Source organism: Lolium perenne, unplaced genomic scaffold (assembly GCF_019359855.2).
Source record: "Lolium perenne isolate Kyuss_39 unplaced genomic scaffold, Kyuss_2.0 unplaced66, whole genome shotgun sequence".
Lineage (NCBI taxonomy): Eukaryota > Viridiplantae > Streptophyta > Magnoliopsida > Poales > Poaceae > Lolium > Lolium perenne.
The window spans coordinates 38,858-64,942 of record NW_027249024.1 but is presented as its reverse complement, the minus strand read 5'-3'; the positions used below and the strand labels follow the sequence as shown (position 1 = coordinate 64,942).

At 41.9% G+C, this 26,085-nt stretch overlaps 1 protein-coding gene across 1 annotated transcript; it reads left to right on the top strand.

Moving 5' to 3' along the window:
- Positions 1-548: 548 nt before the first annotated feature.
- LOC139834863 (wall-associated receptor kinase 3-like) lies at positions 549-25,503 on the top strand. The gene is made up of 4 exons (XM_071824851.1): positions 549-1,015; positions 22,679-23,129; positions 23,215-23,385; positions 24,298-25,503. Exons 1-4 carry the CDS (start codon positions 566-568, stop codon positions 25,464-25,466), a joined length of 2,241 nt encoding a protein of 746 aa, XP_071680952.1. The 5' UTR covers positions 549-565; the 3' UTR covers positions 25,467-25,503.
- Positions 25,504-26,085: the final 582 nt, after the last annotated feature.

Sequence of the window (26,085 nt, the reverse complement as noted above, 5' to 3'; positions counted from 1 at the left end):
TCTCGCTAGCGGGGCGCCGTAGTTCACCACGCCTCCAAAGCTCCAAAGCAACCGAAGACGAAGCACACTATGAAAGTCGCCGGGAAGGGACGAAACCCTAGATGGGTTTTACCCTATGACCTATTCTCGTGTACGTACAGGTTGAGTTACTAATATTACGCGTCCGCATTCTTGAAAGTCAACCAATCGCTCAGAGCAAGTACAATAAGTTTTAGTCAGCTGACTACAATGATTAAAATAACATATTTGTGTCTAATTTGAGGAGACAGAAGAGGAGAGAGAATGTAAGAGCTAGCTCTAGCACGTGCTCCTAGAAAAATTGTATGAATGAAATATAGGTCATCTATTGAGAAAGTAATTTATACCAACTATTGTACTTGTTAGCTACATGTTGACTATAGATGACATGACATCTTATTTAAAAAAAACAACCAACTATACTAGAGTATTAAAGTTGCTCTCATGTGCGATAACTAATTGAATGATTCCCTTTTTATCCATCTATTTAAGTAGTTCCGGTGCACCCATCCATCCACACCACACTGCCACCCCGTTCACAGCAATTATGAAGCTGGGTTGTTCTCGGCCTCTTCTTTCTGGCCATATTTTTCTTTGCCTTACGGCGATTTGGGTGCTGGCCACTGCCAATGTATCGGCCGGCCAGCGTCTCGGCTGCCCAACCAAGTGCGGCGACGTGGACATCCCGTTCCCGTTCGGCATCGGCGATGACTGCTCGTTTCACCCCGGCTTTACCCTCAGCTGCAATACCACCGGGGGCGTCGCCATGAAGCCCTTTAAGTGGAATCTCGAGTTGACCAAGATCTCCGTGGCTGAGGGCATGGCCTGGGTGAAGGCCCCCACGATCTCCTCGCAGTGCTATGTCCCATCCACAGGCACCATGGAGATCAATAATGGTTGGCTGGACCTCACCGGCTCGCCTTTCTGGATATCTGAAGTGAATAACACAATTATCGTCGTCGGGTGCAATACTCTTGCTTATATGATGAGTTCCTCTGTAAGTATTTCTCCAGTTTCTCTTATCTACTGAGTTATTTTTTTCTAAAAAGAGGTTGAGACCCGGTATCTGCATCGAAAAGTAACACATACGTTCTCTTTTATTTCATTCATTCAAAACCTTACAATGAACATATAGACCGAAGCTGCCAAAAGAGGCAACAACACCGCCAACTAGCATAATGATAGAGGAGAAATAACTTTGTTTTGTGTACGGGACAACCGATGCACGAAACCAATATGTTTCGTTGCTTTTCAATACGTCTCACATATTCAAACGTGACAAACAAAATGATATTTGACAGTGGAATTATAAAGTACAGACACGGGGCAGTGTACCCATCCTTGTGTCGTGGCCCTTTCTTAATCGTCACACGATTGTGCTTTGTGTGCTCCTCTAACTTATTTTTTATTCAAAAAATGCAAAACCGTCCTAATGCATGCATGTCTCGTCGTAATCTTCTCCATCCTCCGTAGAAGGTAGTGTGATGGTGCGAGATCTTCCACAAAGTCGTGGGTGGTGAAGGTCATCTAATTGTGTCGGCCATGGGCATCTTCCACACCAGGGAGGGGAGAAGGGATTCTCTCATGCTTGGACCTCATGCGGACGTCACCGTGAGCAGGGATTTTCTTTCGAGGTGACGGCCAGCAAGGTCCAGCCTCAGAAGGATCCCTCATCATTGGTGTGGAAGACGTTGCTAGCCGCCACCATTCGATGACCATATCCATCGTCTGTGTTGCAGAAGGTATCATCACAGTCCCTTCTACGGAGGCGACATGTATTAGGGCATCTTCATCGGCCCGACGCAAACAGACCGACCATGTCTATTTTAGTCTGCGCGGACAAGAGAACATGAAAAACCTAGCCCCCGCACCCGATCCAAACAGACCAAGGTGTTCACGTCGACCCATTTCTAAGCACAAATTTAGGATGGGAATGCGTCAGCCATGACACCTCGTGGAGGACCTCGCCTACGGCCTCAAGTCCCCTCTGTGGGACACATTCGAAAATGTAGATCAATTCAAAATGGAAACTTAGAAAATGTAAGTTGTGAGAAACTGTGAGATGAACCTACTCCTCGAAGAAAATTTTAAATGGTCTAATGCACGTGATGATTTTGACAAAATTGGTCCAAAAATCTCCATATATGAGCACGAAATAGACCTTCAAACACTCGGAGAAACTAGTGCCGGTAGTGGGAATGGAACCGCAACATCAAGGCGCGTCTTTTTCACATAGAACTCTTCTCGAATCGAAACATGGTTTGTTAGATTAGAGGAGGATTGTGATGAAATAGATTAGAAGCAAGGTCACGTTAGCGCGTTGCTAGCTAGAAACACATAGATCAAACGTGCCTACCGGGGCAAGGTTTTGGCTGCTTTAGGAATTGTGATTTTATAGCCAAATAAAATGGCGCACGCTCCGCGTCGGCCGACCGATCCATGCGCAGGGATTGGTCTACGACAGCCGTTTGATCGGTCATATCTGTTGGTCCAGAACAACGCTTTCGTCAAGTCGCTTTGCCCCGCTCCTGCTGCGCTCTCCGTCTGTATCGCTGCTGCATGCATGTGCGTTAACAAAGGGAGTGAATGACTTAATTGCTTGATTGCATGCAGGCTTACTCTTAGCTACTGCCTGCCCGCTAGCTAGCTGGGCACTACGTGTCAGTTCACTAAAAAACGTCCACTATACTTCCACTCACAAGGTACACGAGTATCTCACAGGGTAGGCAGTAATGACTTGAAAACTGAAAATATAAGTTAAAACCATAGAAAAAGAATCGAAGTTGTACAACAGAAGATTATAAAATTGAACATTGTCATATGAATACAACATATTATACGCACTGGTGCACCAAAAGGCACAGTTGCAAGTTGTACGCAAGGCATAGGCCGCTCGATGCTAAACCTAAAAAATCATTTGTCCTTTTCAACATCCGATCAGCATCCAAAGCACATCATCACCTATGCCACGTATTTGCATTTTAGTTGCTCACTTTTTGCAAAATCAACCCGTGGTACAAAATTATCCACCTAAACCAATATAGTACTTCGTTATACACAAAAATTACACGAAAGTGACTTATCCCTAATATTGCAACAAAATCCCTCAACTTGCATACAGCAAATCTAATGTTACATCTGAAAAAACCATGTTACAAAAGTGGTTAAACAACATGTGTGTGCTAAAAATTGATTTACAACGCCTAGAAAACCTTACAACATCTCACATCTGATTTTACAACAAAATTGATAGGTTTTTGCTGCATTTTAAAAATACTTATACAACAAAGAAAAATCCGAGAAAAATACAACTTGTAGGAAACTTTCAGAAAACCTTACAACATCTCGCATCTGAGTATACAATAAAAATTAGTAGACTTTTGTTACATTCTAAAAACACTTATACAACATCGAAAAATCCAAGGAAAATACAACTTGTAGCAAACGCTCGTAAAACCTTACAACATCTCTCATGTTAGTTTACAATAAAAATTAATAGACTTTTGTTACATTTTAAAAACACTTATACAACATCAAAAAATTCGAGGATAAGACAACTTGTTGCAAACTCCTACAAAACCTTACATCATCTCGCTTGTTATATATAATTATTGACAATTCCAACAAAAAATGCCAATTTTTACAACAAAAATATATAGTTATTTCAACATTAACAATTCATAGTGTGAATTCTTTTATGTTGACAACAATAATCCTCACTGAGTCCACCAAAATTTACTAGCTATTTTCTACAAAAATAAATAATTAATACAACAATAAGAGTTTATAGTGCGAATTCTTTTGCGGTAGACTCGTTTCCAACAATAATCATTACCAATTCCAACAAAACCACCAATGTTTACAATAAAAATATATAACTATTACAACTTTAAGAATTCATCGTGTAAAATTTTCTACAGTTGATTAGTGATGCAAAAATATACATGTTCCAACAAAAATAACCAACTATTTTAAACAATAACAAGTACAACAATAAGAGTTCAACTCGGGACATCATTTAGGCGGGTGGTGGCACCGACGAGGCTGCTAAGGTGTGCCGTGGACGACAATTAAAAGACACGTATATAAAATTACGAAAAGGCCTCACAACAAAAACTAGCCAAAATTATTGTACTTCCTCTAATCTAAAAAAAAAGCGTTGGTGACTCCGCATAAACTTTGTACAAGGTTAGTGCGATATCCTCGACACTTTTACGGATAAGAGGAGTAGCTAAATTATTGGCTAATTTGTAGTTTTGCATCGAATCACAACATATAGTTGGCTAATATGTACTAGTAGCTAGCTAGCAGCAGCCATCACACGGTGCATACTTGCATGCAGAGCAGCAGGGCTGGAACATGACGTTCGGTGCTAGTTGTGCTAGTGCTATCTAGCAGCAGAGCATGCTGGGCCAACGGGTGCGTGTGAGGCAGCTGTCGATCGATGGGCTCAATGCGCGTAGGTTTTTTTTTTTTTTGAGATACTCAATGCGCGTAGGTAAGTAGGTTCATTGATCAAAACAAAGGGAAAAGAGCGAGCGTCGGAGCACAGCAAGTGGTGGGCCACCATGAAACAGCGCCGTGAGTAGGAACAACCGATCGCTGCCGCGGATCGGTCACCCGATTAGAATCGTTTCCCAAATAAAATACCCTATTTTTGGTCCGGACAGACGTGCGAATGACTTGGCGAGCAATTAAATATGCCTTGGTAAAGTCATCCGAAACACATTCAAAGCGAAATCTTGACTCAACATTCAAAGCGAAATCTTGACTCAATAATACTAGACGTTGTGATATGTCGGATTAGTCAAAGCACACATATATAGCTACCACCCTTTGTAACTGTTGTGATGTTCTTTTTTTTTGCGGGGTCAAAGGGATTGTATTAAGAATATAAAGAAGTGTTACAATCCCTCAACACGGCATCCAGAATAGGCTCTGGCCCTATCCCTAACCATACAGCAGTATGGCCATTCAATCTACTATAACGAGCTAACAAATGACTTGCTACATTCTGTGATCTAGAAATCTTAACAATACCAGCCACTTGTTCTGAGTTCATCAGGGCATCTCCAACCGCGCGACCCAAACCGCGCCCGCGCGTCCGTTTGGGTCGAGCCGGACAAAAACGCGGTCCAGCGCGGGGACGCACCGCAAAAGCGGACGGCCGCGGCGTCCGGAACGACGCAAACCCGGCCCAAATCTGGGCTAGGTTTGCGTGGCCGCGGATGGCACGCGCCGTCCGCTCGCGTCCGCGCGCTGGTCGCCTCGTCTCCTTGGGCCCACCGGTCGGTGACCAGGGAGAATATTAACTGGGGACTGGAGGGGATCTGGCCATCCCCTCCAGTCCCCACTCCACTCCCCGAGCAAAACCGCCGCCATGGCCCCGAAGCGACGGTTCGCTCCCGGAGCGACGGTTCGCTCCCGGAGCGAACGACGACGAGGCGAGCAGCAGCCGCCGTCGTCCGCCGGCGTTGCGGCCGTCGGGAGGAAACCAGCGCGGCCTCCACATCGGAGAGGCCGCCCGCGGCGGTGCGGCATTGCCGCAACCGCCGCCTCTCCTCCTCGAGCCGAAGCCGGAGTCCTCGGAGGAGGACCCGGACCTCCGCGCCGCCCGATGATCTCGGCGGCGGAGGAGGAGGCGAAATGGCCGCACCTCCATGAGGCCATTCGCACCTCCGAGATGGAGGAGGCGGCCCGGCAGAGGTCGAGGAGGCGGAGGGCTGGGAGCTCTACGCTGTGGCGCGACGGGAGGAGGAGGAGGCGGCGCGGCGGGAGGAGGCCAGGCGCCGCGCCGACGAGGAGCGCCGCGAGGAGCAACGGCGGCAGGAGTGGCGGCGCCAGGGTGGCTGTGCGCCGCGCTCGCGGGGAGAGGCGCAGCGCCTCGGGGAGGAGGCGCCGCTCCGTGCGCCGCCGCAGCCTCGGGTGGCTCCGGACCCCCACTCGCCGTGGGAGGAGGCCCCGTGGTCTCCGTGGCCGGAGTCCCCGGCGCGGTCGAGCCACAACAGCCGCCTCGCCGCCCGGGACGTCGTCCACGACGACGACGCCCACAGGGGCTAGGCGGCGCACCGGCGGCCACCGCGCCGCCGACCAAACCCTAATAGAGGGTTTTTATATTAGTTTAAATTTAAAAGCCCATATAGGGGCTATGTACTAAATTTGCGCAAAATAGGGCATATGTTCAATGAAATTTCGTTTAAATTTGCCTCTTTTTTTGTTTTCGTTTTTCTCCGGTTTATGCGATGCGTCCGCGCGTTGAACGCAGCGCGCGACCCAAACGGACACGCGGACGCGGGGCGCTGTCCGCGTGTCCGGGCGGCGACCCAAACGGCCCAAAACGGACGGCCCAGCGCGTCCGTTTGGGTCGCGCGGTTGGAGATGCCCTCAGGGTCTGGCTTCAGCGACAATATGCCCCAAGGGTGAACGATCCCTTGCAGTAGTCGTGAGCATCCGCAAAACCTCCGCACTGTTTGTTTCGATCATGATTGGCTGCTGGCAACGTTCTACTGCTAGAGCGGTACCTTCCATAATGGCGCAAAGCTCCGCCTCCAGCGCGGAGTTACACTGCTCGAGGGATCTACATGCAGAGAAAATGATAGTCCCATCATGTGCCCGTAGGATCATACCAGCTCCTGCCTTGCCATCCGATGCCATGAACCTCCAATGATAGGTTATTAATAGACTTATTCATTGAAATAATTGCAGACATATATAGATGTGCACACCTGCTTCACGATGATGGGATCATCCCTGCTAAAATTGACGATATAATTAAGCAATGGATTCAGATTATCCCGAGCTGCAATGTATCCATATAACTCGACTGAGCCAAGCTCCACAGGAATTTTAGCCAACCTTAATGACAAAAACTGCAACATGTGACGACTTGAGTGTGACAAGCAGTTTCGATGAAGGATTCACTGTAAATGCTCACAGACAAGTATTCAGGGGGTTTTGATGTAACAGATGAATAAAGTACGAGTAAGTAAAGTGCGAGAGTAACAATTGCAGCGAGTAGCCCAATCCTTTTTAGCACAAAGGACAAGCCGGTTTGTTTACTTATAATGACCAAACGTTCCTGAGGACACACGGGATTTTAGTCTAGTGTTTTCGCTACATATGGCTAATTAATCTTCATTGTTTTGATAAGTGTTGTGTGGGTGAACCTATGCTAATGTACCGCCCTTCTTGGGACTAATACATACTTGTGATTATACCCCTTGCAAGCATCCGCAACTACAAGAAAGTAATTAAGATAAATCTAACCACAGCCTTAAATTCTGAGATCCTGCTATCCCTCCTGCATCGATATACCAACGGGGGTTTAGGTTTCTGTCACTCCAGCAACCCCGTAATTAGCAAACGAATACAAGATGCATTCCCCTAGGCCCATGAAGGTGAAGTGTCATGTAGTCGACGTTCACATGACACCACTAGAAGAATAACACCACAACTTAAATATCATAACATTGAATATTACTCAACCATGGTTCACTACTAACATTTAGACTTCACCCATGTCCTCAAGAACTAAACGAACTACTCACGAGACATCATATGGAACATGATCAGAGGTGATATGATGATGAATAACAATCTGAACATAAACCTTGGTTCAACGGTTTCACTCAATAGCATCAACAACAAGTAAAAATCAATACCGGGAGAGTTTCCCCTATCAAACAATCAAGATCAAACCCAAATTGCTACGGCGGTGACGATGTGCAGCGGTGGAGACGGCGGTGATGATGGTGGAGATGATGGTGATGGTGATGGAGATGATGTCCAGCTCGATGGCGGTGACGATGGCGTCGATTTCCCCCTCCGGGAGGGAATTCCCCCGGCGGATCTCAGCCGCCGGAGAGCTCTTTTCTCTCTGGTGTTCTCCGCCCCGCAGAGGCGGCTGTAACTCTTCGCGAGGTACCCTCTCGTGGCTTAGGTCTTCGGGACGAAGGATTTCGCGAAGAAAAGGAGGCGAAAGAGGCTGTGGGGCCCCTCACCACCAGGTGGCGCGGCCAGGCCATGGGCCGCGCCGCCCTGTGGTGTGGGCCCACCTTGGGTCCACCCGGCTCCCCCTTCTGGCTTCCTTCATCATCTGGGAAAATAGGATTTTTGGTATAATTTCCTTCTACAGTTGATCTTCCGAAATATTGCATTCTGACGGTGCTTTTTCCAAAGACAGAATCCTGCTCCGGTGCTTGATCCTCCAATAATGATGAAACATGCAAAATAGATGAAATAACATAAGTATTGTGCCCAAACATGAAATATATCAATGAATAGTAGCAAATTATGATACAAAATAGTGATGCGAATTGGACGTATCAACTCCCCCCAAGCTTAGACTTCGCTTGTCCCCAAGCGGAACTGAACTCGGTAAACAGGACCACATATTTATGGAGTGAAGAGTCGATAAATAAAATACGGACAAGAGGCATCATATTCATTCACACAAGACATTCTAGTAAACAACTTCCTCATATAACTCAACTTGAAACAAGTATAAGGTAATCACAAATAAAGGTGCATCAGCAATCATAGTCGGGGATGGCAAACTTCGTTCTTGGTCGTAGAACAATTAACAAAGTTATACTTATCTATCGAGCAATGCTCTCATATTAAAGTTTATATTGCACAACTTGCATACTCAATCATAATAGTCTCCTCATGATCATTGATAACTTGCAAAGCTATATTCATTCAGATAAAACTTGTACTAAACAAGGAAAAGTAAAAGACATGATGAAGTAAATCACAATATAATGGTTTGATCACAACTACTCAAATGCTTGCTTGAGATGGAGGGAAATAGGTTTACTGACTCAACATAAAGTAAAAGACAGGCCCTTCACAGAGGGAAGCAGGGATTAAATCATGTGCTAGAGCTTTTTCAGTTTTGAAATCATATAAAGAGAATAAAAGTAAAGTTTTGAGAGGTGTTTGTTGTTGTCAACGACTGGTAGCGGGTACTCTAACCCCCTTGCCAAACAGACCTCCAAAGAGCGGCTCCCATGAAGGACGTTATCTCTACCAAAGCAAGGTAGATCATCCTCTTCTCTTTTGTTTACACATGTACTTTAGTTTATTTAAGGATGACACTCCCCCCAACCTTTGCTTACACAAGCCATGGCTAACCGAATCCTCGGGTGCCTTCCAACAATCTCATACCATGGAGGAGTGTCTATTGCAAAATTAAATTGCTTACTGATGAATCAGAGCAAAACATGTGAAGAGAATTATTAATGAAAGTTGATTAATTGGGGCTGGGAACCCCGTTGCCACCTCTTTTTGCAAAATTATAGGATAAGTGGATGAAGCCACTAGTCCATTAGTGGAAGCTGCCTAACAAGACTGAAAGATAAAACACCACATACTTCCTCATGAGCTATAAAACATTGACACAAATAAGAAGTAATAAATTTTGAATTGTTTAAAGGTAGCACATGAAGTATTTACTTGGAATGGCAGAAAATACCATGTAGTAGGTAGATATGGTGGACACAAATGACATAGGTTTGGGTTCAGGTTTGGATGCACGAGAAGTATTCCCTCTCAGTACAGGTCTTTGGCTAGCACGGCTAATTAGCAAGCATAAGAGTTGAAGGAAACAAACAAATATACATGTGATAGAAACAATCATGCATCTTCCTTGTAAGCACAAACAATTTTAGCTTCAGAATAATAAGCTATGAGCTAACAAGAAAGAAAGACAATGAAACAACTACATGTATTTCTCTTTTCTACTTAAACCTCAAAGTGTTGTTGCTATTGACCAATGTTAAGTTTGCCAAAACCAAATAGATTTATTCGATGCTCCCAAAGTGATACCAATACTAAGAACAAGGTAAATCATATAATAGAATTGCAAACTAAAATAAGGTGTGCAATATGTAAATGATAAGACTTCTCATTAATATTTCATAACGACAACTCACACCAAGGGATACATAGACAACCAACTAAAGGAGAGATACTTCCACACTGCAACCCATCTTATATGATAACTTCCCTACTCATGATATGACACTACTTGACAGTAAAAAGTAAAAGATAGTGATGATGTGATACCGCGGCACTCCCCCAAGCTTGGAACAAACCAAGGGGATGCCAATACCGATGATGAATTACTCCTTTGGCGATGGTGGTAATGAACTCCTCCCACGCTTCTTACAGATCTCCTTCAGCTTCAGTTTCTCATCTTGGCAATTCTGCACTAAGACTCGAAGATGTTCATTGTTATCTGAAGTTGTCGATATTGACCTTATGATGGGGATCGGATAGTATTCCAAAGATCCTACGTAGACGGTAATTTTCTTCCTGGAGTATCTCCACTTCTCTTCTTAGAGCCCGGTATCGATCACAAAACTCATCAGTAGTCCGCAGAGCTTCTTCCAACACGGGGAAAGAGTTGAGGCTAAGAGCAGGTGGTAAGGATCCCTGCAAGTTATGAGAGAAAGAACGTCGAGTGTCAACAGATCCCACCAAGATTTGCTTACTCCCAACGGCTTGCTGCTCTTGTTTTGACGACACCCTTCTCACTTCCTCCTCCGGAAACCCCTTGTCCTTATTATTGGAGGCCATGGTGCTCCTAAACTGAAAACAGATCCTGGCAGGAACAGCTCGAAACAAAACACGTCGAGAAATCGATATACGGACCTCCAGGGGTCCGGGGGATTATATAGCAAAAAATTCACGACAAAAGGAAAGTACCAGGTCGAACCAGTAGTCGGAAAGGGGCGACGAGGCGGCAGGACCATAGGGCGGCGCGGGCCTGTGCCAGGCCGCGCCGGCCTATGGTGGCACGCCTCGTGCGTCTTTTCCACTCCGTTTCGAACTCGTAATTTTTCATATTTTCCAAAAAACAGCAAAAATATTGTTCGGAAAGTAAATTGCGAACTTTTCATTACCAGTACTGTTACCTATTCAAAGTCGAGTTCTGGTGGACTGTCAATTTGTCCTTTGATGAAAGCCTCCGGTGTTTCCACTCGAATAACATCAACATCTACATTGTAAGAATCACCTGAGATATAATGCTTGAGCCTTTGTCCATTCACCACTTGTGTGACATTGCCTTGGAGAGAGCTAATTTTTATTGCTCCTGAACGATACACCTCCTCAACAACATATGGTCCTTCCCATTTCGAGAGTAATTTCCCTGCAAAGAATCTGAGACGAGACCGATACAATAGGACTTTATCCCCAACATTAAATTCTCTTTTGATAATCCTTCTATCATGCCATTTTTTAACTTTCTCTTTAAAGAGTTTAGCATTTTCATAAGCTTCACTTCTCCATTCATCTAGAGAACTCAATTGCAGCAACCTCTTATTACCAGCTAGTTTAGGATCTTTATTTAATTCTCTAACAGCCCAATAAGCTTTGTGCTCTAGTTCTAAGGGTAAATGACAAGCTTTCCCATAAACCATTTTATAAGGTGACATTCCCATGGGGTTTTTATAAGCAGTTCTATAAGCCCATAATGCTTCCTTCAATTTACTTGCCCAATTCTTTCTAGTTTTATTAACGGTCTTTTGCAAGATAGATTTAATTTCTCTATTTGATAGTTCTACTTGCCCACTAGTTTGAGGATGATAAGCAGAAGCAATTCTATGATTAATGCCATATTTAGCAAGAGTTTTTCTAAAACCACCATGAATAAAATGAGAACCTCCATCAGTCATAATATATCTAGGAACTCCAAATTGAGGAAAAATAATATCTAAAAGCATTCTTAAAGAGGTCTCACCATCAGCACTTTTTGTAGGTATGGCTTCCACCCATTTAGTAACATAATCAACAAAGCAACAAGTATATGAGTGTTACCTTCTCAAGAGGGAAAAGGTCCCATGAAGTCAAATCCCCAACAATCGAATCGGTTCAATAACAAGAGTATAATTCATAGGCATTTCATTGCGTCTCGGAGATATTACCAACCCTTTGGCATTCATCACAAGATAAAATAAACTTCCTTGCATCTTTGAAGAGAGTTGGCCAATAAAAACCTGATTGTAGAACCTTTTGCGCGGTTCTATCTCCGGCGTGATGTCCTCCATAAGCACTCCCATGACATTTACTCAATATCTCCATTGCTCATATTCGGGAACACATCTTCGCAGAATCACCATCCACTCCTTCTTTATATAAGTGTGGGTCATCCCAGAAATAATGCCTCAAGTCATAAAAGAATTTCCTCCTTTGCTGAGCTGAAAAGGTCGAAGGCAAGTACTTGGAAACAATAAAGTTAGCATAACCAAAGATACCAAGGACTGTCTCGCGAGCTCACCTTTATTACAGCCAATTGTTCATTTGGAAAACTATCATTAACAGGAACATGATCATAAGCAATATTTTCCAATCTAGACAAATTATCAAAGAACAGGATTATCAGCACCTTTCCTATCTACAATATGTAAATCAAATTCTTGCAACAGAAGCACCCATCTAATAAGCCTTGGCTTAGCATCTTTCTTTTGCATAAGGTATCCGATTGCAAAGATGATCAAGATGAATAGTAACTTTTGAATCAACAATATAAGATCTAAACTTATCACAAGCAAAGACTACAGCCTAACAATTCTTTTTCAGTAGTAGCATAATTTCTTTGAGCATCATCAAGAGTTTTACTAGCATAATGAATAACATTCAATTTTTTATTTACTCGCTGTCCAAGAACAGCGCCTTACACAAAGAAAATTACTAGCATCACACATAATTTCAAATGGTAAGTTCCAATCAGGAGGTTCAACTATAGGAGCAACAGTTGTTAAGGCTTTCTTTAGAGTTTCAAAAGCTTCCTTACAATCATCATCAAAAACAAAAGGTACATCTTTTTGAAGAAGATTAGTAAGAGGCTTTGAAATCTTAGAGAAGTCTTTAATAAACCTCCTATAAAATCCAAAGATGACCAAGAACGCTACGAATACCTTTAACATCCCTAGGATAGGGCATCTTCTCTATTGCTTCAACTTTAGCTCTATCAACTTCAATACCTCTCTCGAAAATTTTATGTCCCAATACAATTCCTTCATTAACCATAAAGTGGCATTTCTCCCAATTAAGAACAAGGTTAGTTTCTTCGCATCTCTGCAAAAAACTTTATCAAGGTTCCGCAAACAATTATCAAAAGAATTCTATAGACAGAAAAATCATCCATGAATACCTCTACAATACTCTCGCAAAAAAGCCATGAAAAATAGCAGACATGCATCTTTGAAAAGTAGCGTGAGCATTACATAAACCAAAAGGCATACGTCTATAAGCATAGGTTCCATAGGGACAAGTGAAAGTGGTTTTCTCTTGATCCTTAGTTTTAACAAGAATTTGTGAAAACCTTTAATAACCATCAAGAAAGCAAAAATGAGTATTTTTAGATAACCTTTCTAACTTTTGATCAATAAAAGGCAAAGGATAATGATCTTTCTTAGTAACTTTATTAACTTTACGAAAATCAATGCACATTCTATAACCTACAACTACTCTTTGAGGTATGAGCTCATCATTATCATTAGACACAACAAGCTCATTCCTCCTTTCTTAGGAACACAATGCACAGGACTAACCCATCTACTATCAGCAATAGGATATATAATACCAGCTTCAAGAAGTCGTAATACCTCATTTCTTACCACATCCTTCATCTTAGGAATTAGACGACGCCGAGGTTCAACAACAAAGCTTCGCATCATCTTCCATATTAATGGCGTGTTGGCAAATAGAGGGAGAAATCCCCTTCAAGTCATCAAGAGTGTAGCCAATAGCATCTCGGTGTTTCTTCAATATTTCCAATAACCTTTCTTCTTCAAACTCTGTAAGTTTAGAACTAATAATAACAGGATATATTTTCTTATCATCAATATGAGCATATTTAAGATTATCAGACAAAGGTTTTAAATCAAAAACAGGATCTTCCTTTGGTGGCGGTGTTGTACCCAGATCTTCCACCGGTAAATCATGCTTAAGAAAAGGTTGGCGAAGAAAAATTTCCTCAAGCTCATCTCTTTCTTTCCTAAAAACTTCACTCTCGCTATTCTCCAAATGTTGCTGCAAAGGATTAGTAGGAACAAGAACAATAGATGCACACTGTTCCATTTTAAAATCATCATTAGGCGGATCAATTTTATAAGGAGTTTTGGTAAATTTAGAGAAGTTAAACTCATAAGATTCACCAGCAAATTTAGTCAAAATTTTCTCTTTCTTGCAATCTATAATAGCTCCACAAGTATTTAGAAAAGGTCTACCAAAAATGATAGGACAATAATTACTAGCAAAGTATAACCAAGTACCAAAAAGTCAGCAGGATATTTAATCTTACCACATAGAACTTCCACATCTCGAACAATACCAATTGGAGAGATAGTTTCTCTATTAGCCAGCTGAATAACCACATCAATATCTTCAAGTTCACAAGAACCAATTTCGTGCATAATCTCCGTGTAAAGCTCATAAGGAATAGCACTAACACTTGCACCCATATCGCATAAACCATAATAGCAATGATCACCAATTCTAACAGATAGCATAGGAACACTAGCTTGCTTGGGTTTATTAGGATGTGAAAAAATATTAGAAGCATCTTCACGTAAAATAATATGACCATCCTCTACATTTTCTACCACAAGATCTTTAACTATTGCAACAGCAGGTTCAACTTTTATTTGTTCTTCGTGTTCTATAGGTTTCTTTTCACTTTTATGAACCGCACTATTTATAACAGAGTACTCCTTCATTTTAGCAGGGAAAGGAGTTTTTTCAATATAAGCTTCAGGAATAACATGATCAACAGTTTCAATTACAACGCATTTATTAATAGATGCATCAATTTTTTCTTTATACGGTTCATGATACTTATCAAAATTCTTCTTAGGCAATTCATAATGAGAGGCAAAAACTTTATAAAGATTGGCAAAGCAACTTGAGAATCAAGACCATAAGTAGCACTCATATTACGAAATTTATCAAGATCCATAAAAGCTTCAATGCATTTGTAATCATAATTTATACCGATTCTCTTTCTTTGTCGATTTCCCATCCTTCAAAGATTTTCCCGGATCCGATTAAGAAGGTCCCTTTTAAACTTTTCCTTATTGCGCGTGAATGATCCGTAACAAGAAGTATCCAGCAGTGGTCTTGTCTTCAAAAGAAAGTCTTGCATAGAAATTATCAATAATAACATTACCAGGAAGCTCATGAATGGGGCATTTGAGCATTAAAGACTTCAATCTCCCCACGCTTGGGAAATACTCTCTCCATCATGAGGCCAAAAATTATATATGCGGTTCCGATCCTTATGAATTTCACTTGGAGGATAGAACTTAGAATAAAACCGGGCACAATATCATTCCATTCAAGAGAATCCCCATTATCCAAGAATTTATACCAATGCGCCGCTTACCGTACAGCGATATAGCGAATAGTTTCTTCCTCACTTCATCCATAGCAATACCTGCACACTTGAATAAACCGCATAATTCATGTAAAAACAGAAATGATCTCCGTGGTGGACAGCTCCATCCCCTCGTATAAAGGTTATCCACTACACGTTCAATAATTTTCATAGGTATTTTGTATGGTATCTCTTCCTCACCTGGCGCCTTATCCACTACCTTTGCAGTAGTAGTAGATTTTCCAAACAAACATTCGAGAGAAGATCTCTCCATAATGAATTATAGCAGCAGCAGAAATAAAATCAGCACTAGCAAGAAAAGTTTCCCTTACCAATTCCACTTACCAATAGCGCTTCACTCCCCGGCAACGGCGCCAGAAAATAGTCTTGATGACCCACAAGTATAGGGGGTGTATCGTAGTATCTTCGATAAGTAAGAATGTCGATCCCAACGAGGAGCAGAAGGTGTTGACAAGCAGTTTCGATGAAGGATTCACTGTAAATGCTCACAGACAAGTATTCGTGGGGGTTTTGATGTAACGTATGAATAAAGTACGAGTAAGTAAAGTGCGAGAGTAACAATTGCAGCGAGTAGCCCAATCCTTTTTAGCACAAAGGACAAGCCGGTTTGTTTACTTATAATGACCAAACGTTCCTGAGGACACACGGGATTTTAGTCTAGTGCTTTCGCTACATATGGCTAATTAATCTTCATTGTTTTGATAAGTGTTGTGTGAGTGAACCTATGCTAATGTACCGCCCTTCCTAGGACTAATACATACTTGTGATTATACCCCTTGCAAGCATCCGCAACTACAAGAAAGTAATTAAGATAAATCTAACCACAGCCTTAAACTCTGAGCTCCTGCTATCCCTCCCCGCATCGATATACCAACGGGTTTAGGTTTCGCCACTCCGGCAACCCCGCAATTAGCAAACGAATACAAGATGCATTCCCCTAGGCCCATGAAGGTGAAGTGTCATGTAGTCGACGTTCACATGACACCACTAGAAGAATAACACCACAACTTAAATATCATAACATTGAATATTACTCAATCATGGTTCACTACTAGCATTTAGACTTCACCCATGTCCTCAAGAACTAAACGAACTACTCACGAGACATCATATGGAACATGATCAGAGGTGATATGATGATGAATAACAATCTGAACATAAACCTTGGTTCAACGGTTTCACTCAATAGCATCAACAACAAGTAGAAATCAATACCGGGAGAGTTTCCCTATCAAACAATCAAGATCAAACCCCCATTGCTACGGCGGTGACGATGTGCAGCGGTGGAGACGGCGGTGATGATGGTGGAGATGATGGTGATGGTGATGGAGATGATGTCCAGCTCGATGGCGGTGACGATGGCTGCCGATTTCCCCCTCCGGAGGGAATTTCCCCGGCGGATCTCAGCCGCCGGAGAGCTCTTTTCTCTCTCGGTGTTCTCCGCCCCTGCAGAGGCGGTCAGTAACTCTTCGCGAGGTACCCTCTCGTGGCTTAGGTCTTCGGGACGAAGGATTTCGCGAAGAAAAGGAGGCGAAAGAGGCTGTGGGGCCCCCTCACCACTGTGGCGCGGCCAGGCCATGGGCCGCGCCGCCCTGTGGTGTGGGCCCACCTTGGGTCCACCCGGCTCCCCTTCCGGCTTCCTTCGTCATCCTGGGAAAATAGGATTTTTGGTATAATTTCCTTCTACATTTGATCTTCCGAAATATTGCATTCTCGACGGTTCTTTTTCCAGCAGAATCCCGGCTCCGTGCTTGATCCTCCAATAATGATGAAACATGCAAAATAGATGAAATAACATAAGTATTGTGCCCAAACATGAAATATATCAATGAATAGCAGCAAATTATGATACAAAATAGTGATGCAAATTGGACGTATCAACGCCATATAACAACAGATAAACCTTCTTGACCCCTCCACTAGTGGCATTGGCTTATTATGAGTTATCTCGTTGCGCACGAACCAGGTTCTCCAAAGAATCATCAACACTTTATCACATAACTCCTTTGACAGAGATAAGAGGAGCTCCTCCAACCACTTCTCACGAGCGCCTGATAAGTTGTCAATTCTCGGGATCAACCATTCTTCACGCATAGCTTGTCAGAATGCTACGGCATGCGGGCATCTAAAAAAGATGTGTGCCCCATCTTCCTCTTCGGGAGCGTCCATTTTCGGGAGTAGCCAAGTTTGTTGGACCTTGTTATAAAATCTGCCATCGTCGTGTTGTGATTGCTTGATCCTGGTAGACTGATGTTGTGTTTACCGCAATAAAAATTAATATTAGAGCTCACGTGGCCCGAATACAAATCTTGTGTGTACTCGTGGTAGTCACTCATGGTTGGTGAGATGGAACGCTGTTTTAAGCAAGCCCATGTGATGACTGATGTGGCACGAGAGAATTGTTTGGTTTAGTACCGCATCGATTGTGGGAGAAAGATCAGAAGCGACTTATAAGTCTCAGGTGTCCTTTTCTAACAGGCTAATCTTTTAGAGATGAGGTCCAAAAACATGTTGTAAGTTTGTGCTAAACAATAATTAGGCTAGGTTGGTGGGCTGACATGCTCGTATAGCGGGCCCATTGCGCATATGGTGGAAAATACTTGTTAAGTGGACCTAGGATTATGATTACAATTGCAAGAAACCTTAAGTCTCAAGGGTGGCATCTCATACTATCTGAAAATATCTATTATTTTTTCTTAGATTTTTATCCTTTGAAAGAACCTAAAAACATAGAGAGAAAACTGCTACCGGCTTTTAATAGTGAATTCACCTATAAATTACTAAAAATGATTAATAATTGAGAAAATGTATACTTCAAAGCCAATAAATATGTTTTTGTTGTATAAACAAGTAGCACACTAGGAGTTTGTTCTCCCACACCAAAGTCTGCCAAAGGTTATGTATACTTTATTTTTAGAAAATGTCTTCCATTTTTATTGCCACCACGATATGGTAAGAAACATGAACTTGTGCATTATTATTTTGTAATGTGATGGAATATTTGCTCCATAGTATGCATATATCATATAATAGTTTTATTGTTTAGCTCTTTAATCACACAAAAGCACCAAATCTCTCTGAAACTCAAAAATATAGTATGAAACCGTACATGCATATATAAGTCAAACTTAAATAACTTTGGCGGATTTTATTTGTATTATGTTACTTTGCATCGGTATGATGCTTCACAAACCCTAAATTTATGCATGCCTCAAAAAAATTATTTATATTCTCCTGTTTGGTTGCTCGCATTCGGTTTTCCCGTGTTTTGCTTTTGGCCCGCCGTATACAACATGAGTGGAAATCGAGCTTGGGGTTGTTCCTGCATTTCATTTGGATGCCCGCAATGAGGTTTTGTCCATGTTTGTAGTTCGACTTACTGCAAGAGAAAAACTATGATTGGTTATGTGCAAATATGTGATGTGGTTACCTACTTTGAATATGGTGATATTACTAGTCTCATAGCTAAGAACTACAGTTCAAATTAGTAGGCATGTTTAAACTTATATCCATAACAAGTGCACTTAGGCATTAATCATCCACATGCATCTAAAAGTCATGGGTTCAGACTAATTAACACCAACTGGCCAAAAATCACCATTAGCAGGGACATCCCATGATCCTGGAAAATCAGGGTTTAACCCCTGATAAAAAGCCACCCACATTTAAAAGAAGTTTAGTAGTTCAGAATATTCCGCTACTACATACAACAAACATAGGACTAGAGCATAAATATGTAGGCACCATCGTCATTGGCCATTGCCTAGCCTTGGTTAGGGTAGGAGTACCGCCTTGCGGTGGAGCTTCCATCCTTGTTGAGATCATCTGTTTCAAGCCGAAGGCCTAAATCTTGAACTCTACCACGTCGTTGTACTCAAGAATGTACTTGTGAACGATCTTCTGTCAATTCCTTCCCGTCACCATCTGCCCACGGTGATAGGCAACATGCACCCACTCGTTGCACCAATAACAGGAGAACACTGCCACGCTATGGGGCAGAGGGATCCTGGTCTACTCCTTCAGGTCCTGCCAGAACGTCAGTGGAATGACAACCATGTGAAAGTCACTGACGTCCGGTTGGGCGTAGCAACAATGAGGAATTAGGGCCTTGGGGATGTGTCCCAGCTTCGGTTGACGGCCACAGGTGTGAAGAGCCACCACCACTACCTCTACCCTGCCCGACACCGCGGGCTTCAGCGCCCTAGTCCAGCGGTTCAGTGCGCACGTCTTGCAACCCAGGTGGTGGACGCCAGCCCCTCCCCACCGCATCGAAGTCCAACTTAAGAACCTTGTTAGACAAAGTTTTAAGAACAATACACAGTTGTAGTAGAACTAGGAAGCACAAGTTATAGATATGGAAAATGCACAAGTTATGAGTCATGCAATGCACAAGTTCTATATCATGCCAATGCACACGTTCTATATCATGCCAATCCACACCTAGGAATGTACTAAAACATTCACGGGAAACCATGCAGACTAACTAGATCATGACAGGGCACAAGCTCATAAGTACAACTACAACTACAATAGACCATGCACAAATAGTGCATTGTCCAATTTGAGAAATGCACTAATAAACCAACAATTGATCATGCATATATAGTGCATTTCCTAATTTGGGCAGTGCAAAAATCACACGTGCACACATTGGCAATACCTAAATCAAGCAATGATGAATCCATAATATCTAGATGTCATCGAACCTATATCCAATCAACATGCATGTACACGAACAATAATGTCAACTCCGGCCACTCGTCGGGAAGTGCATAATCAACCGTTGATAACCGCACTAAAAAAATCCTAACCATAAATCAAATCAATGGCTGGAAGTAATTATAGTGGAGAAATCAGGGCGTTGTAGTCGCATAAAAAGGTACCAAAGGCACTGAGGAAGCGCTCAAAGCAGTAGATAGAGCTGTCGCAGTGGACGATGATTCCCCCGCCGCAAGGGTAGTGTCCTCCGCGGTGGCAGAAAAAATCTCCGCAAAGTCAGCAAGGGTCATCCCGACGAAGGTAGGCGCCTTACCCACATCCACACTGGAGATCCTGGCCACCGATGCGGCCATCGTTGTTGCTGCCTTCATTGCTCGAGGCCTCGAGCAGACCAAGGAAGATGATTTGAGCACCCTTGCAAATCGTCCTCCTTGTCGGGCCGCTAGCTTGTCAAGTTGGGTCACTGCTCAAATTTATTGCACCTATTTCCGGTGAACGAGGAGGGAGTGGCATGGCGGAGGTGGATATGGAGGAACACCGTCCATGGAGGGCAACCCTAATGGGGTGAGAGAATGGAGGTTTCATAGGTGAGGAGAGTGGAGTCGGGAATTAAGGGAAAACATCTCGTATCCCGCGGTTCCCAGGGCGTGCAGATGAACCGAGGGTGCCTCATGGTTCATGTTTTGGGTTGTTTCAAAAATCGTGGGATGCAAAGATTCCAAACGATTCAGGTAACCAAGTGACGAAATTTTGGCTCCTTGGATGCGAGAAATGGGATTACAGCAACCAAACATGCGCATGATATTCGATGTGTAATTATTAGATCTTAATCTCAACAGGAAGTTTAAAAGATTGACCTATTTAGGAATCTCCGGGTCTATGCTTATTTTCAATTTCCCATAGCATTTCGTGGCTTGCTACGCCTTCCACGTCTTTAGGTACATAGGTATCCACCGCAAACCTTTCCACTTTTGAGCCGCGCCATTTTGACCCTAGCAGCAGTTTACTTCCAGCGTGACTATAGTTTGTTGCTAAATGAGAGACCTATTACTTTTATGAATTGACTAACTCATCAAGCTCGACAAAAAGATACAATGGCAATGGTGCGTCAAGCAGGAACAAGCTAATTAGTGTTGTAACAAGGAAAATCACACATTAGAACTTTCACAATGGAGTATGCACACTATATTAATTAAGAATGAGATTAGTGTTGTATCTTATCTTATCTAAGATACAACACTTGTGTTGACCCATAGGAAAAAATTCATTGCTAGCCTAATATCATGCATGGCTGTCTACAAAATTATTGAATGCATACAAAAAATTTAAAATATAATGCATTTGAGAGGTTGTATGTTCACATACACCACTACATAGGATAACACGCTAAAATACAATACATTTTGAAGCGCCTTAGCAACACACATGTACATTTTCTAGTTGTGCACTCTGTTTTAATGGTATAATCTTTACTTCCTTACTAGAACAATACCCCCGCGTTGCAGCAGATATCTCTTTAAGAAATCTAATAAAATACATAAAACTTGGTTTATAGAATATGCAATATTTAGTTGGCCATAGGAGTTGAGACACTAAATTTAATAGCCATGAAATAGATAGGTATTTGAAAATTTAAAAATCATTATATTTCAGAGGTGTACGTGATTGATTTAGATAAGGTAAAAAACCAAATGATAATGATGGCTTGCATGAAAAATGCATGCACATTGCCGCATGTTTTTAAAAACGTCATATGTGGTTACATATATAAGAGCACGTAATTAACATTGAGTTTAATTCGCAAAGAGTTCTTTTCGTTGTCAAACTATTTCGGTGTTCAAGTTGTACATCACTTAACTATATAATGATATAACACGAGGGTGCGATATTATCAATCGAGGGGAAACAAAAGATGACATTGCTAGTTTAATGGTTAAAAATAGATAATATGAATATCTTGCATGTAGAGATAGATAATAAATAAGAACTATTAGTGGGATGAGGTGGACAAATGATTAGCTAAGGGAATAGGTGATGTGGATAGCTTGCATGTTGAGATAGACAAATATTAATTGTACTTAGTGGGATTTTGTTTTATAAGAAGTATAGATTTGTACAAAAGGACAGTGACCACATTAACACTTCATGTGTGTTTACAACATCTTACCTATTGAAGAGGAATTCCCTATATTCTAAAATATGTTGCATATAATTTATGGCCAGAGTCAAACTTTGTAAGATTTAACTATGTAAAATTAAAAAAAAACTATGTATAAAGACAAAAACATATTGGTCATAGAGATATCTATTGGTACACCATAAAATATATATTATGGTGGTTCATGTATTATATTACTCCCTCCGATTCATATTAATGGACTCAACTTTATCTAGATACACATGCATTAGTCAAAGAAAACTTAACTAGATTCATATGAATCTAGATAAAGTAAAGTACATTAATATTGACCGGACGGAGTACTATGTTTAATATTATGATATTGATACTTGTTGTATATATTTGTACGCTGCGTGCAGTATGTAATAGGTTGCTTTGCGACGTGCGCCAACAACGTCACCCTCGAGAATGGCTTATGTTCTGGTGCCGGCTGCTGCGAGGCCGATGTCCCGAAAGACATTACTCGGTATTATAGTGGCTATTTCAACCAAAACTACAACACCACCGAAATATGGCAAGATAGTCCTTGCAGCTACGTGGTAGTAATGGAAAAAGATAAATTCAGTTTCAACACCAGCTATGTCAATTCGACGGTGTTTATTGATACATACAAGGGTGGAGTTCCAGTGGTCCTGAACTGGAGAGCACAGCCGTTGACTTGCGAGGTAGCTAAGAAGAACACGAGCTCCTACGCATGTGTCAGCGGTTATAGCGAATGCGTTGATACCACCCGCGGCAAGGAGACAGGTTACCGCTGCATTTGCTCCGATGGGTACCAAGGCAACCCTTACGAAAAGGATGGATGCACAGGTTCCTTCCTACTGTATTTACTTCCTTTCATCAGTTAACTCACCAATCACCCTGTATGCATATCTTAGCAATCGTGTTGTTACAGATATTGATGAATGCAGCGAAAATGCTAATCGTTGCGGCCATAACATGATCTGCGAGAACACGCGGGGGAATTTCAGCTGCTCGTGCAGCCCAGGATATTATATGACGAATGGCGCTTGCGTGCCAATTCAAACGCGTTCCGGTTCCGGTTTCCAGCCCATGCCCGTTGTTGGTAAGTTCCTTTCTTCCGTGAGCACTAAAGTAACTCCACTTAATCGAATGTCACGTGAAAAAAAAAAGTTGTACCGGCGTGATACTTGGATTGTTTTCTTTAGAACCAACATTCCGTGTTCGGCCGAATTTCTACTCCCTCCGATCACAAACGTGGTCGGTCTCTTACCAGACAAATATTTATTCAAAAATGGATCCACACTGATCATGTAAAATTGATGTTTTGGAAAAGATGTGTCTAGGCAGGGAGCCAGGGACTTCTCCTACACACTCACATTGTTTGAAATTGTTCTTTTTTGTTTCTCCAATCTTCAAATTTGGTAGGTGAACGGTACAATAGAATCAAGATTCACGAAAAACTAAGCGTGCAATGAATATGTAAAAGAACACTTTATTTAAATAAAGAGTATTATTTATATTTACATGGTATCAAAAAATTCCAACTATTTTCTGCACATTTTGTTTCTGATGTTTCAGTGACCTGCAAAGTTTCAACTATATAGTATGTTTTTTATTTGAGAAAAACGAGAAACAGAAGCTTGCTACATATGAGATAAATGAGCCAACACGGAAATCTTGAGGCAAGCTAGTACAACACAAATAGGGTTGTGTATCTGAATTCTGAAGTGTCTGTTCAGAAAAACAAATATCTATTAGATCTGTTATAATATGAAGTATACATTTGTAATGCATAATTTTTTGATAGAAAAATATATTTATGCAAGATGATGATCAAAGTTTTACACTAGGAGAATACGTCCATGTTCAAAACGGTATACTTGAGTCCTCAACGGTAGTAACTTGTATCTTTCTCATGCGTAAAGTCTAATATAATGCTTTTCAAAAAGGAAAAACTCTAATACTATTAAGTGGTCGCTACTGATTGTTCATTCGAACAAATACCTCATTGTAGGTGCAAGTATTGGGCTTGTTGTCCTTGTGATATTTGTAGCATGTGCATGCTTGGTCCAAGAGAAAAGGAAGCTACGGAAAATGAAACAGAGTTACTTTCGGCAGCATGGAGGTCTGATATTATTTAACGAGATGAAGTCAAAAGAGGGCAACGCATTCAAAATCTTCCACGAGGAAGAATTGCAGCAGGCGACGGACAACTTTAGTGAAAAACAAGTTCTGGGTCACGGAGGACATGGAACCGTGTACAAGGGAATTCTCAAGGGTGACGTGGAAGTAGCTGTCAAGAAATGCAAGACGATCGACGAGCAACACAAGAAAGAGTTCGGTAAGGAGATGGCAATCCTATCCCAAATCAACCACAGAAACATTGTGAAGCTCCTTGGTTGCTGCCTCGAAGTGGAAGTCCCCATGCTGGTGTACGAGTTCGTCCCGAATGGTACGCTCTTCCATCTCATCCACGGGAACCATGGACGGTATATCTCCTTGGCTACTCGCTTAGGGATCGCCATCGAGTCTGCAGATGCGCTCACCTACCTTCACTCGTCGGCTTCAACACCGATCCTACATGGAGACGTCAAGTCCCCCAACATCCTCCTCGATGGCAACCTTAGCGCTAAAGTCTCTGACTTTGGCGCCTCCATCCTGGCACCAACTGATGAGTCACAGTTCGTCACACTTGTACAAGGGACATGTGGTTATCTCGACCCAGAGTACATGCAAACATGCTATTTGACAGACAAGAGCGACGTGTACAGTTTTGGGGTTGTTCTTGTTGAGCTTCTCACAGGGAGAATACCGTTCAATCTTGATGCCCCAGAGAAAGAAAAGAGTCTAGCAATGATGTTTATGTCTGCAATGAAGGAGAATAGGCTGGCTAACATATTAGATGATCAGGTCAAAGGTGAAGACAACATGGAGATCCTTGAAGAGATCGCAGAGATAGCAAAGCACTGCCTGGATATGTGTGGTGATAACAGGCCCTCAATGAAGGAGGTTACAGAGAAGCTTGATGCACTGATGAAGGTGATGCAGCATCCATGGGCGCAAGAGAACCCCGAAGAGATGGAAGGCTTGCTTTCCGAGCCCATGGCCAGCTCGACAATCGCCAGTGCTGAATATTTCAGCATTGAGAAGAAAGCTATGAATGCTATGCAATCTGGTCGTTAAGTAACCATGTTATACATTGTTGTATTTATTCTTCTTTTTTTAAAAATAGAGCGATCAAATGTTATATGCTATTGTATAAACGATTTTTTTTTGTATATGTGTATATTTTTGAAATATGCCAATATATCATTTGTACAAATCGACTTTCCAAATCCATCTATGGTGGTAACCATGTAAATTCTTGGCACTGCCGCATGCATTAATCGTGTATAGTGTGGTTCCTTACAGAAATTCAATTCGGCTCCCGGATGTATATGGTCCCTCTACCAAAAAACTATATTTGGAAGTGTCAAAAAAATTATAAAACATTCTACATGTACATCTCCATAATATATGTGAGTTCGCCAAGTTTCATTAAAAAATAATATTTTGTGTGGTCTATGTAAAAAGGATAAAATTTATCTTGTGAATAGTCTTATTCTCAACACTGATATTTTTTTCAATTTTACACAGGCCACATGATAAGTCGATTTTTTCTGAAATGACTTTGTAAGCGTGTAGCACGTAAATATGTACGTGCAAAATTTTTACTTCAATTTTTTTGAAATTTCATAATATCTGTAATATGCACTTGAAAATGAGGATAGCATATGCTCACATGTTCCAAAACACCACTCCC